Consider the following 15,155-nt stretch of genomic DNA (forward strand, 5'->3'; position numbering starts at 1 on the left):
GGGAGAGGAGGGGAGGGGAGAAGAGGGGAGGGGAGGGTGGAGGAGGGGAGGGGAGGGGAGGAAAAGGGTGTTAAGGAAAGGATGTTAAGGAAAGGGGAAAAAAATGAATCTCTTTACCTTTGAGACCAGGAAAAATCACCTAAAGAGCTTGATCTGGCCAATGCAAGCTGAAAAATATAAAAAGCAAGGTCTTTAAGACATGTCTGCAGCTGCTCTGCATTACAAAGGACTTTGTTCTTTCTCATCATCCTGGAAACGCTTTTAGATAAGATTAGTAATGTCCATTCTCTCTTAACAGCAAAGGAGAGTCTGAGAGAACAGGGACTCCAGTCATTCTGTTGAGAAGATGAAGAAAAGCTCAAATAGTAAAATACTGGGGGGGGGGGGGGGTTTCATACCATGTAGTAGACCTCAAACTTCCAGCGATGGCTTTACACCTAAGTTGCATTTATGTCTACTTTTCAAAATTATCAATTTATAACCACCCTGAAACACCTACATAAAATAGCATGAAAACCATGCAGACCATATTTTTTTAAACGCCGATGAAATGCTTATGTTTATAACTGCTCAGTGTATTATTCTTTGTAGTCTAAGAAAATCTGTAAAGAATGAGCTTACATATAAAAATATTATTGAAGATGGCTGGTAAGTGGGTAAAGATACAACGCAGGTTTGATTGGTGAGGTGAGAGAACCAGCTATAGTTTGTCCTCTGACTTCCGCACACACAGCATTGCATGCACGTACACACACAGTGATACTCACTCAGTTCCCAACACCACCACCCACGCACAAATAGTTAGGTTAGAAAAATAAAAGAAATAGATTCAGAAAGGTGAGAGAGGGACTCCAAACCTCAATTTCGATTTTGATTTATTTCACAATAGTTTTGGAAGAATATAGTAAGATTTTTTTCTGCCAAGAAAGGGAAGAAACTTCACAATCCTTTAAATAATATAACACTCACTCTTCTGCACATTTTGGGAGAAGTCAAATAAGCATAAGCTTCAGGGGCCAAGCCAGACTCTTATAAAGAGAGGGGGTCAACAAGAGGGAAGACCTCAACTGTAAGGACTGCAGTCAATTTCTAACAGTGTTGTCGGTCTGTTAAAGAAATATTTAATAGATGTTAGCTTTTAATTAGTCCTTTCTTAAATACTATTCCAAGGACTCAAAACATTTTGCTCCTAATTATATTTTAAAAGGTTTTGTTACACACACACGCACACACACACACACACACGCACACACATACACACAAATATATGCTGTGTGGTGACTGATGTCTGCAAAGTCAGAAGAGGTCCCCTAATTAAGGGCTACCTGTTGTAAGCTTCCATAAGCACATGGGAAATTGGACATAGCTCTTCTACAAGAGCACAAATGATCTTAATGAGTGGCCATCTCTTCTGCCAAGAAGCCATGGGGTCTAAATGCCAACTTCCTGCAATTGTCATTCATAAGCAAATAAATAAAATAGTGGATCCAGGCAGTTGATACAGATAAATAAAAATGATGTGGGGATAAAAACGCACAGAGAAAATACACAGGAGAAATTAATGTGTACAGGACAAGTTCCACAGAAGCCTGCGTTACTCAGTTGCCAGTCACCGAATGCCAACAACTGCACAATTTTCTGGGATGCCTCAGTGTTAAGAATTCAACCACCAGTCACTAAACATATCGGAGAGGTGTAGTCATCCACAGATTTTATATGTAATAATTGCTCTGTGTTCTTTTGTCAGTTATACCTGCAATCTCAAGCAGAAGGGCTCAGACCTAAAATTATCATCTCTGCTCGTAATAAGTTTCAGCTTTTGATTTATAAGGACTAATTATGGGATACCTATAGCAATTTGAATGGGGTGCAATAATCTGGTTTTGTGCCTAAAATAGTGAATGTACGAATGTACATACACACACACACACAGAGAGAGAGAGAGAGAGAGAGAGAGAGAGAGAGAGAGAGAGAGAGAGAGAGAGAGAAATTAACAAGAGTTAAGTCAGAAGGCTCCATCTGAAGGTTCCATCCTTGTGAAAGGTCTTTTTAAAAGGTGCTATTTGTAAGCATTGTCCATCTCACCCTTACTGTGTGCTCAGATTTTTCTTAATCTGTTTTCATTATTGGCATGTCCTTGTATTTCACAGCTAATTCACATATTTTCAGGTACTTGTTTCAGCTGTCTTTAATTCTGTTAACTATAACCACCGCTAAGGGCTTTTTGTTTTGAAAACGTTGCTCTTGCTATTGTGGTTTCCCTCATTCCCTTATTATTCACCTAGAGGCTTGTATGTGTCTACACAAGGGCATGTATATGAAGGGCACAGAGTGTATTTGATGGCATGCTTCACTCCTGCAGATAACCATCTGTATGCTTTGAGACTCTGGGGAAATACACTGCTTTTACTTTCCACCCCAGTGCTTCACGAGAGGCCGAGGGTAGATTATGACTTTAAAAATAGTAAAACAGACAGACAGACTAAGCCTCAGATGCCATCTGCAAGTGACTGATGGTGAGGCGTTCAGTTCAATGTGATATGCTAAGATCCCTCTCTAACTTTGTCCTTCATTAAATTAAACGTTCAGAGGGAGAAAAAAAATTCAAGGGTAATTTTTAAAAGAAAAAAATTTAAAAATCTCAAATATAGTATTGAAAAGGCCAAAAGAAACCAACAGCATGGTAAGAAACTACTCAGAAATCAAGTAGTATGAAAAGAGAGCTAAGGAAAACAAAATAAGACAGGGATACCTTAATACTAATGCTAAATGAATGAATTTTGGAGAGATGTAATTAGTCCTCACAAATCAAACAAGTGGCAAGAATTAATAAAATGTCTGACTACCATAATGTTAAACATCATTTCCCTTGCCCAGTATTTATAGAATTGTTGGGACTCTCAAGAGTTCTTCAGTGTGTCTCTTAAGTGACTGGTTATTTTGCATAGATTTAAGTCTATAATCTTCTAGGTCCACTAAACAGGTTCTCTATACAGAAGAACCTTTACCAGTTCTGTGTAGCTCTCCGACTAAAAGTGAATATTAAAGCAACGGAGAAGCACTCCTGTTACTCATTTGTTTGGGTTATCAGTGACACAGATAGTTCCAACTAAATCAGATTATAAATTATCTTCCATTATGGATTAGTAAATAGGCTATTTTAAGCAATGAACACATAAATAAAAAAGCAATTTAAACACAATAGTTACCATCATACACTCTGATGGGGGTGGGAGGGAACAGTTACATCTTGCTCTTTTGTTTGTTTTTGGTTTTTTTGTTTGTTTTTTGGGGGGGTTGTTTGTTTGTTTGTTTTTCCAGACAGGGTTTCTCTGTGTAGCCCTGGCTGTCCTGGAACTCACTCGATAGACCAGGCTGGCCTGGAACTCAGAAATCTGCCTGCCTCTGCTTCCCAAGTGCTGGAATTAAAGGCATGTGCCACCATTGCCAAGCAGGGAACGGCCACATCTTGACACAGTGTCCTCTTACTTTTTATCCGGGCTGCCCTAAAGGATCACATAAAAGAAACGCTCAAGCTTCTGCCTCGCTCGCCTGCTAAGCTGCCTGTGTTACTTGGAGGGTGTCCAAGACTTCTGAATCAAGTTTTCCCCGTCTCCCTCTCCCTAGCATGCACCAGTCCTATTTAAAGATGTGGACTTGGATGGAGTAGGTGTGCCCCAGACTGCCCTCCAAGCCAGAGGTTTGTTTTTTGTTTTTGTTTTTTGAGTTGTAATGATGTCCCAACCCCCGCCCCCAAATTCATGAATGGAGAACTGGTGTGCAATTTACAGCATATGCTGACAACAGCTGTCTTTTATTACACATTATCTAATATGAGAAGTCTAGGTTTAGCGATTTGGCAGGCTTGAAAGCTACACATTGGGCTCTGACTGCAGTAGAGGAGACTCCTTACTAGCCAGGAGCCTAGTGTCTGGGGCTGATCTTAGAGAAGTTTCTCTGCTCTCAGTGAGATAACTTAAGAGACAAGGCATTAATATTCCACACACCATGTCTCCTGCTATGCAGTGTGATTCACGGGTCTCTCTTTAGTGCAAAATCAAGACCAAATACAGCAGCTGTCAGTGTGCAAAATAAAAGGAAATCGGAAACACAGCTTGATGGATAACCTGCCTCAGAGCAGCTCAGAGGCCAACACGGAAGCCACTTTTGCTGCTAGTTAGACCGTTATGTTCTCGCCCTGTTCTGTGAACTCACTACCTCCCCCCCAACACACACACACACACACACACACACAATGTGGGTGTGGTAAGGAGAGGGTACAGATTCAGAAGTGGGCCTTTTTTTCTCTTTCTTTCTCTTTCTTTTCTTTTCTTTTTTAAAGTACTTGGTTTCAAGTTATGTCCTTGGCTCTTCCCACCCTTCCCCATGGCCTGCCTATCTCACTTTTACTCCCAACTGTTTCCTGAACACAGCTCTCCCCTTTTGAAAGTCAGACCATTAAGACAGAAAGGATTATCAAACTATCCAAAGACACAACACAATAATGAAAGGAAAGTCAGTGCCCCACTTATTATACCCATACTCCCATAAATGGGTTGTCCCAGCTTCCAGGAAGGTCTGATCACAGCCCCGGCACCTCTTTTAAAGAATGGTTGAAGGGTTGGAGAGATGGCTCAGCGGTTAAGAGCACTGACTGCTCTTCCAGAGCTCCTGAGCTCACAGCCATCTGAAATGGGGTCTGGTATCCTCATCTGCTGTCTCTGAAGACGGCAGCAGCGTACTCATAAACATACATAAATAAATCTTAAAGAATGGTTGGGTATTAACCCAGACATAACACTGCAGTATTGATGTTTCCTATTGACGAGGTACTAGGACAAAGAAAGTCCTCCCTGTGGGCAGAACCCTACCCAGAGCTATACCCATCCCAAGCATTTAGCACTATCCCTAACCAAAATTGTATGTGAAACCAGCCATCCAGAAGCTTCCTCATTAGCGCTAATTTCCTCACTAAAAGAAAATTAGACAATGATGATCTGTTTGGGTCTAATTCATAGTCAAATGTCATACCTGTGTGCCAGATTCCCGGTTGTCACTGGAGCACTAGGTAAGAGCCACCTTCAGGACAGTCTCATGGGAGAGGCAGTCAGGCACAATACCTACCCCTGGGGCATGGCATGGTTATAAAACTTCCCTTTCCTCCCATCACCCTGCCTCAGGAGTTTATATTGCAGGGACGTTGCCACCACCACCCCCCCATTCAGGAAAAAACAAAAAAACAAGGTTCAAAATTAGAAGCATTCTTGGTGTGTCTGACGCTTCCTACAAATGCAGGTACTAAAATAATACACACACACACAAATCTATTTTTAAACAACTCTGAGTGCAAACAACCAGTGGATTCTGGAGATTAAGCTGAAGCTACAAGCTAGCCAGATATAGCTTTGCAGAAGCCAAAGCCACAACAACAAGAAGTATGAACGCTGACGTCACCCTCAGAGTGGTGAGAACAACAGCAGACGGAGGAACACCTGTGACCGCAATTGCCTCACAGGGATCCTGGTACGGACTATTCACAAAGGGTCAGAGAGGTGGGCTGCTGTTTTTGTTATTGTTGTTTGTTTGTCTGTTTGTTTTTCTAAGAAATCATTAATAGAAGGCAAATGTCCCTGTGGGAAATTATAAAATCTTGACATATACCTCTGTAAAGTTTCACTGACAGGGATTACAGGCATCTATGCCCAAAACATTTGGTTTAGTTTTGCTTTTTATTTTATTTTTTCCCTTAGGGAAATAGAAAAGTTAGAAAAGGTTTCAAGGATAGGGGAAGTACATCACACAGTGTGTTAGTGTGAGAGGAGAAAGGGAAGAAATACAAAAGGACCCATACATAAGTGGATGGCATAGCAAGTCTGTGTGCTCACACATTTTATATTCATAAATCCCTCTATTGTCCCCTTTAATAGCCCTCCAGTCCTTCGTACTTCCTTTCCCACGTTGTACTATCTTAGCTCCGGTTTAAAAGCCAGCTGTACCTCCTTGGTCCTTACTGCTGTTGATCACCAAGTCTCTACCCTTTCTCGCCATTGCTTCGTCTCCTCCTTCACAGTAAAAGTTCCTCTACCTACTTGTCAAATTTCTAGAAAGAAGTTCCTAAAATCTACAATATCTTAAACCTATTATTCAATGGCTATGGGTACTGGTCAAATCATAGTCAGTTCTGAATCTGTCCATTCAACCAGCTGATGATAAAATCACTCCATAAAAATGAAACATATGGTATCTGTACTGAACATGTATAAGTTTCTTTTCAGCCCTCAGTCTCTAAACGCTATAATGTGACAGCTACTCACATAGCAAGTGATATTTTCTTAGGTATTAGACATGATCTTAGTAGTTTATAGGCAAAAATGCTGCCACTTTATATCAGGGACTCCAACATCTCTGGTCTTTGATTTTCAAAGATGGTGGTTTTGGAACCAATGCTCTGTGGATAGCAAGAGCCAACTGCACGATTTTCTCAAGGAAATTTGCCACATGCTGTCCCTCCTCCCAGCTCTCACAGGCACTCTGGATTTTCCTGACACACCAGAGTCTGTGCCCCCACATTAGGGATTCCCATGCTTAGGAATACCCTACAGCCTGCAAGACAGTTTATGGAGACGTGAGACGTATATGCTGTCCAGCACCTGCTCAACCTGTCCCCTAATGCTAACCCTTCTCCAGCCCTCATGGCTGATAGATAGTTTGATTCACCTGGCAGGGACTGGTACAATGTAAAGCCTGAGCTGAGAAGGAGATCTGCAAAGATTCCCTCTGTGGTGCAATTATTAATAGTATTTATCCTGGTAAGTGATATATGCAGAGACCATATCGTAGGACAGCAAATGATCAGAATTTGGTTTAATGGCTTTGCAGCAAATAGAAAGAGAAACAGACTGCTCTCTGTTTAGAATCTGAGTAAACCTGTTGGTGGTGTTTCCTGTGTTGTCCATTTATAAATTGATACAGATGTTCACCAAATTTTGTATCACGAAAGCACTTTGGATTGAGAATGACAGTCTACTACTAGTAAATGAGCTTTGTCACTGTGGAAAATGCCAAGGAATCAGCTCCCCACATCAGGTCCTGACTCTCCTCTATGCTTCAACTTTGTAATGCTGAAGTTAGACGAGCTCAGAGGAGAACACGATATGCACAATGTCGTAAGCCACAAAGCCGTGTTTTAAGTCAGTTCTAAACATCTTGTGCACCGCTGTTTATGTAGATTCAAATACACACTTTGGACCTTATAGAAAATTATATGATCAAAATATAGCGGTATATAGTTCATTTTTATGTATTACAAATGGAAGACCAAAGATTCAGAACGAATTCACTAGACAGACTTTTGCAGGTGAGTTTTCATCTCTAACGACATTTTATGAAATATAAATCTTCAAAACAGCCTTTACCGAGTGCCGAGCGCCCTGTACATTTCCTTACTAAAAGGGCAGGTGGCTCAAGGAGGTTGTTTCTGCTGTTACCTAATCAAATGAATGGACTTTAGCCTGGTAGCTTCCTTTTAAGAAAAATGTAATATGAGGGCAGCTACCAACTTGCTCTGGATGCCACAGCTACTAAGCAGCGCAGCTGGGTTTCTAAACAACATTCACCTCCCCGAAAAAGTCCTACTTCCCAAGAGCCCAAGGTTGTTTCAGTGCTCCTGGGCTGAAGAATTCACTTGGCTGACAGAGATAGAGTTCAAGGAGAAGTCTTCTCTTCAATGTGAACGGACAGGGCCTGGAGGTAGGTCTAGAGGGAGACAATCAACAGGTACACAAACAAAGGAGGGCTGATTGTGTGGGCTGTGTAAACGACCTTCACGTTCGTTGTGCTCAACAACTTTCATTTTACCTGAGCACATCTTTAAACGAAGACAAATACTTCAGTTTTACATTTAAAAAAAAAAAAAAAAAAGTGACTGTTTTTCCATCCTTCAACTGTGATACTCTCTCTGGTAGACATGTCACACACACACATACACACACACACACACACACACACACACACCACACACACACACACATGTACTCTCGGTCATTAACTCCTAAGTTAATTGGGTAGTAGACAGAGGTTCTCCTCAGAGAAAAGAACTCTCCTTTGAGTAAGAACCGAACTGACTCCTAAGCGTGGGGAGTGAGGCTGGTAGTCACACTTAACGGAGACGTGCAGGAGCGGGTACCACTTTCAGCAGAGTTCAGGCAAACGTGAACACTCTAGACAGCACAGCGCTGCAATCTTACCTGCTTTCGTCCCCGGGGCAAAGTAGCCACAGTGTCTGCCAGCACTTGAATCCTTCGGTTGTCTTCCATCGTGAGCTGGCCCGTGAGGACGGAGTAGGAGCCGTAGGCAGGGTCAGAACAGTACTCCAAATTGCCATTGCTGCCCTGCTGCTGTAGAAGCCTTTGCAGAGACATTGTGGGCAAAGATTAATCCCGCCAACACATGGTTCCTGGGCCTTGCAGGAGAGAGGAAGTGAAATGCACAGCCCTTTGACACGCAGTCAAAAAAGTAGCGAAGCAGACAGAACCCATGTGACTGCTGTGGTTTGAGACACTGCTACACAAAGCCTATCGAGGAGGTCACTCCCACTCTCCAGTGCTCCTGAGAGAACCTTGTGCTCCTTTTCTACAATTAAAAAAAAAAAAAAAGAAAAAGAAAGAAAGAAAGAAAAAAAAAATCAGTGTACTTTTCCTCCCTCAAACAGCCGGAACATAGAGTTTGATACTCTATGGCTATGGGTACTCAAAACAGAATTTTCCAGTTCTTAAAAGAAAGAAAAGAAAGAAAGAAAGAAAAAAAAAAACTTTGCTCAAGTTCGCTCATTTGCTTCCTACTCATGCGCTCATTTAATATTAGCACCTCCGTGCACTTAACAGACTGTGTCCTCGCTCATTCTTTTGGCTGTAAATGTCACAGGTGCTGGCCAGGTTGTTCTTTGGTAAAGTCCTTGTAGTGTTCCTCCCTCTAGCTCATTAAAGTTCATCAAAAATGCATTCTGTCCCTAGAACTGTAGCTGTTTGACATTCACCTAATTGCCTTTATGCCGCTTTATTCTTACTGAAATTACCCACCAGCTTTATATGAACATAACGGGGAGGGAAAGGAAAGGCATTGTATTTAGTGCAGAATGTTGTTCATTATCTGGGGCATTATCTCATATCTACAGCTTTAGGAGAAAAGAAAGCGGTGGGAAAGAAGGGGATAGTCAGGATAATCAAGATAACAGGATGGTTCCATTGTGGCAGTGTGCCATCAAGGGGTGCTTGAAAACAGCTGCTTTTTATTATTATTATTATTTTTTAAATTTTGTGTTTTACAAGTAGTTGAAGATAACGGGTTTCACAGAGAAGCGGGAAAGTAAAAGGCAGTATCAAAGCAAAAATAAAAAGGAGAAGTTTTAAATAGCACAGAAGTCAAACAGGCACGTAACAGTCCTTTGGAAGGTCACTACTGGAGTTTACAAGAATTAGAAAAGCTTCAAGCTAGAATGGAATGTATGCACTAGAACTCGAGGTGAGTTCAGGCCAAGCAGAACTGGCCAAGTGTGAGTCATAAAGTCTTCAGAATTAATGAAAAGAGGAAGCCGGATCAGAGCACAGTAACGCTCTACCCCAGGGTAACTCTTTACTGTTGGAACTGGATTAGGAGAGAAACAAGATGATGTCCCTTAAAGCATATAAAATCTAAGTTGGAGATTACAAGCACACATCCTTTTAGGGAGCAGATGTGTGGAATTCAAAAGAAAGTGCTGGTAACTTTGGTAGCTTAACAATATTTTTTTTTTTTCCTCTAGGAACTTTACAGTCAGGTACATGTGTTAATACTTCCAAACATCGAATCAAGCCAAGTTATATAGGTGAAAACAGTAACTGTACAAATTCAGTGTTATGAGGTATTAGTCTGTAGATGGCAGACATTAATGATTGACTGGAGAGATGAGAAAGCGTATGTTTCACTATATGCTGTAAAACGCACCTAACAAGCTGACTCTTTCAATCACTACGTTTACATTTATATTTCATTAGTATAAAAAAACCAAAGGCACATCTGCTCCCTGCCCAGACACATCAGCTAGGCCACACCCATGAATGTATTTATGAACTGGCCAATCTTGATGGTTCAGGTCTCTGTTCTGATTCTTGAGACCTGCAACATGCACTTACTGCATGCTTTGAATAATATCCTGATCAATAGTGTCATCCGTGATAAAATGACTCATCTTCAATGACAACGTAGCTTTTCAGACACCAAATTGTTGGCTTACAGCAGTGTGAGGCTGTGTAGGATTTTAGAAGTTGTGGGCTTTTTTTTTTTTTTTTTTTTTTTTAATTTTTTCTTTTTTTTTTTTTTTTTTTTTTTTTTTCCTCTAGGATTTACCTTCAGGGAACGGTTAAGTGCCTGGTTGCCATTTCCTCTCAACCTCTACGTTACCGGGAGAAGATGATGCAGTAGATGATCTGCTCAATCTGTCTACCGTGCAGGGCTGAGGTGTGCTTCAGGGTTCATAGGACAGAGGGGACAGATTCGAAGTTCTTTCTGCACTCTACTCTCTAAAGAGGCCTGGCATATCTCTTCAGATCATCTCTTTAAGATCTAAATACCACATGTGGGTCATAGTCGGATACACTCACAACAGTTTCTGCATTAACTTACCACATCCTCTCAGTTTTGAGAGACCAAGAGACAACTTTTAACTCTAAGTTCGTATTTTTGTCTTAAACGTACAAACTGTAAAAGAAATGTAAATCTGATAGGGGACTAATATCCAATATATACAAAGAGCTCAAGAAACTGAACTCCAGAAATTCAAATAACCCCATTAATAAAATGAGGTGCAGAGCTAAAGAGAGAATTCTCAACTGAGGAGTACCGAAGGGCTGAGAAGCACTTGAAAAAATGTTCAACATCCTTAATCATCAGGGAAATGCAAATCAAAACAACCCTGAGATTTCACCTCACACCAGTCAGAATGGCTAAGATCAAAAATTCAGGGAACAGCAGATGCTGGCAAGGATGTGGAGAAATAGGAACACTCCTCCATTGCTGGTGGGATTGCAAGCTTGTACAACCACTCTGGAAATCAGTCTGGCGGTTCCTCAGAAAACTGGACATAGTACTACTGGCAGATCCAGCAATACCTCTTCTAGGTATATACCCAGAAGATGTTCCAACTGGTAATAAGGACACATGCTCCACTATGTTCATAGCTGCCATATTTATAATAGCCAGAAGCTAGAAAGAGCCCAGGTGTCCCTCAACAGAGCAGTGGATACAGAAAATGTGGTACATTTACACAATGGAGTACTACTCAGCTATTAAAAACAATGAATTTATGAAAGTCTTGGGCAAATGGATGTATCTGGAGGATATCATCCTTAGTGAGGTAACCCAATCACAAAAGAACTCACTTGATATTCACTCACTGATAAGTGGATATTAGCCCAGAAACCTAGAACTTCCAAGATACAATCTCCAAAACACAAGAAAATCAAGAAGAAGGAAGACCAACATGTGGATACTTCATTCCTCCTTAAAATAGGGAATAAAATACCCATGAAAGAAGTGGCAGAGACAAAGTTTGGAGCTAAGATGAAAGGATGGACCATCCAGAGCCTGCCCCTCCCAGGGGTCCATCCCATAATCAGCCACCAAACGCAGACACTATTGCATATGCCAGCAAGACCTTGTTGAAAAGACACTGATATAGCTATGTCTGTGAGGCTATGCCAATGCCTGGCAAATATAAAAGTGGATGCCCACAGTCATCTATAGGATAGAACACAGAGACCCCAATGAAGGAGCTAGAGAAATTACTCAAGGAACTGAAGGGGTTTGCAACCCTATAGGTGAAACAACAATATGAACTAATCAGTACCCCCAGAGCTTGTGTCTCTAGCTGCATATGTAGCAGAAGATGGCCTAGTCAGCCATCATTGGGAAGAGAGGCCCCTTGGTCTTGCAAACTTTATATGGCCCATACAGGGGAACTCCAGGGCCAAGAAGTGGGAGTGGGTGGGCAGGGGAGCAGGGTGGGGGGAGGGTATAGGGGACATTCAGGATAGCATTTGAAATGTAAATGAAGAAAATATCTAATAAAATAAGTTTTAAAAAAGAAATGTCTGTAAGAATAAAAGGTTAGTTAAAAAGAAAGGAGTTATATGCTAAAAATTAATTAAATTGTAATTTCCTGAACCCTCATGGAAGTAAACCCAACCTAAAGAAAAGAAAGGGGGGGAGAAAGAAAGAAAGAAAGAAAGAAAGAAAGAAAGAAAGAAAGAAAGAAAGAAAGAAAGAAAGAGTAGGAGGGAGAGAGAGAGAGAGAGAGAGAGAGAGAGAGAGAGAGAGAGAGAGAGTCATATCATATTCCAGAGGGGCTATTGTGGTCCTCCTCAAGGGTAATCTGAGTGTGAGAACAGAATTCTTTAAAAGACTGTGCCATGTGTTCCAAAAACTTACTTTCCATTGTTTGGGGTAACTATTCCTCTTATATGAAGCATTTTGTTTATTTATAGAAATCCATCTTTAGTATGAACGAAGTAAACCCTAATGGGCATGGGAAGATTTAGTAGAGGCAGGTAAACAGCATGTGATGAGCCCAGAAAACAGGGGGAAATGATAAGAAGTTCTTCAAGAAACTGTGGCCAACCTGTTAACCGTCCATGAAAATACCGAGAATATTGACTCCTCTGGTCTGACGGAGGCTTCGAGGTTCTAACCCTGGCTCTGCTTTAAGGATACAGATTACTACGTGTTTCACTCTGTGAACACGGTAACGTTCTAACTGCCAGTGTAGACTGCTATTGGATAGAGAGCTACTCGAGGTTAGATGAGGTCAAAGGGCTGGAGCCGTGGTCTATAAAAACAGACATCAGAGAAGTCTCTTTCCACATGAGGACACGAGGAAGCAGCCATCTGAAGGTAGGAGGATATTCCGGATGAATCGTTCAGCGCTTTGATCTTGGACTTGGAAGCCTCCAGGATCCTGAAAATAAAAATGTCTTGTGTGTACAGCCAACCAGTGAATGCTGTGTCTTATACTATGGGGCTTGTTGTGCTTTGTCTATTTTCCAGCAGCCTGAGCTGATTCCTATACTCCACCTAGGATTCATGTATGCTCAGCTTCCACGTATATAAACATGGCATTTAGAAGGAACAGATGTAAGAGTCCATGTTTAACACACTGTAGAAAATAAGCTATTACTAGTGAGTTTTGTTTTGAGTAGTAAGAATTCAGAAGGGAACCCTTCAAAGGAAACAGCCTAAGTTCCCTATGAACTTGCCTGTCAACTACCCAGCGTCCACATGTGCAGCAGAGGCTCTCATCACCCTCCCAGAGTGTAAAGCTAGAAAATGTGCAGTCCGTGGAGTTAACTCAACAAGATGTACCCACAAAGTAATGTTAGAGCCAGCTCTTGTCAAATTTCTGCGCTCCTCTTTTCCACCCCATGTCTGCTTCGCCCCTCTGGGTAACCAGCCCCACTGCACACCTGCACACCAGGCTGGACTGGAGGGAAGGAAGTGTAGCCAGGCAGGTGGCTACAGGCAGGATCTTCGCCTTCAGCGGTGAGTGTGCAGGGAACCAACAGCTTTGAAGAACCGGTTTGGTTTATTGGAGAGGGGCTACTTAAGCCTTAGGGGGTGAGTAGGGGCTATCAGGATGAGTGAACGTCATTGGCTGGGGCTGGGGGCTGGGAATGCCTCATTTGCATGAGGAGGAATTCCAGGTGCTGCTGGATAAGACCTGACAAAGGTAAAGAAAGTTTAACCAGCTACATGACCTCCTCTAATGAGGCAAAGGGCTGGAGGTGGGTTGGTGGTTGGGGGTGGGGTGCGGTGCGGGAGAAGGACAATCCTGTCAATCTCACAGTGAGATTTCTGAGCTTTGGATATGCTTTGACCTTCACTTTTGATTCAGGCTTGCTCCTTCTGGGAGTCATGCCCCTTAATTAAAAAAAAAAAAAAAATAGACATTCTCATGGACATGTAACAGATTTCTGCAACAATCATTCTGGCTTGGCGACATTATTTGTTCAAGGTTTGTTTGGCTTTCTAGACTACCATAGCATTTGGTTTCCTTTTGTTGGTTCACTTATACATTTTTTTTTTTTAAGTTTTGCCCTTGGTCTTTATTTATACCAAAATCTTTTCTCTGACTCCCTGGACATAAGTAATGAGTCAGAGCTACATAGGTGAAAGTGGACTGTTGAGTATTTGAATCTGCAGAAGGTAAATTTCATTTCAGAAAATTACTTACTTTCTTTTTAAAATATAAAGATCATCTAATTTTAGTATTTCTTTTTAAATTCGTATTAAGATGTGACATATAGGATGTGGGGTGTACACCTGAGTCCATGTGTACACATGCTTTTATGCAGGTTCCAGAAGAAGGTGTCAAATCTCCTGGAACTGAAGGCTGTGAATGGCTGATCATGGGAGCTGAAATCTGAATTCCAGTAGTCTGGAAAAGTGGCCACAGCTCTGACTCACTGGACCAAATATCAAACACCGTTATCAGCTGGTTCTAGTGACTGGCTTGGGCATTTCCATTTTCCCTGAATCAATGAGAATTAGATACCATCCTCCCAAAGAGAGTATTCATCTTTAAACAAAGTCAACCTAAAATTATAGAGAAAGGCCTAGAGAGTAGACAGTTCAAAGAAGAGAAATAACAGAGTGGGCTCATTAAAGCTCTGCAGTATGGAGAAGCACCGAGCATATGGCTAGCATATGACTAACACCTATTGAAGCAACAAAGAAGAAAGACTTTAACCCTAACATAAATAATAATGAACCATGTTTTCAACATATGGATAAGAAAACAATTTTCTAGCCTATTCATGTTCAATTCACTTGCACACAAAGCTATGGGTGAATCATAAGATCACCCTAGAGAGGACCCTAGATTCGTCTGAGGCCTTATCAAGATCAACTCTTCTTGAAGTAATCTGGTAAGTTGACCCTGTCTCCTTCAAGTATAAAAATAGATGTTCTTCCACGTCCATTCACTTGCTTATTACAGAGAAATGTCACTGAAGACTTCACAATAGTCCCAGTCTCATTTCTTCCTGCTTTAGCTGTGAAAAGGAAGGTGGCAGAAATAGTCCTGTAGGACATTATCCTGTCAGTGTCTTTTTTTTTTTTTTTTTTTT

The 15,155-nt window shown here is 41.4% G+C and overlaps 1 protein-coding gene across 3 annotated transcripts in view; it reads right to left on the bottom strand.

Annotated features, from left to right (window-relative positions):
• The window catches only part of Cytip (cytohesin 1 interacting protein), a 67,395-nt gene that overhangs the window by 18,793 nt on the left and 33,447 nt on the right, over positions 1–15,155 (bottom strand). For 2 of the 3 annotated variants that reach the window (XM_029535798.1, XM_029535799.1), the window contains exons 2-4: positions 12,653–12,988; positions 8,247–8,631; positions 118–167 (exon numbers count right to left, since the gene is read on the bottom strand). In XM_029535798.1, coding sequence (XP_029391658.1) covers positions 118–167; positions 8,247–8,420 — 224 coding nt within the window. In that variant the 5' untranslated portion in view covers positions 8,421–8,631; positions 12,653–12,988. The remainder of the gene's footprint in view (positions 1–117; positions 168–8,246; positions 8,632–12,652; positions 12,989–15,155) is intronic. The other variant, XM_021194903.2, reaches the window with a different exon arrangement.

This window comes from Mus pahari, chromosome 3 (genome assembly GCF_900095145.1).
Source record: "Mus pahari chromosome 3, PAHARI_EIJ_v1.1, whole genome shotgun sequence".
In the NCBI taxonomy this organism is placed as follows: Eukaryota; Metazoa; Chordata; class Mammalia; order Rodentia; family Muridae; genus Mus; species Mus pahari.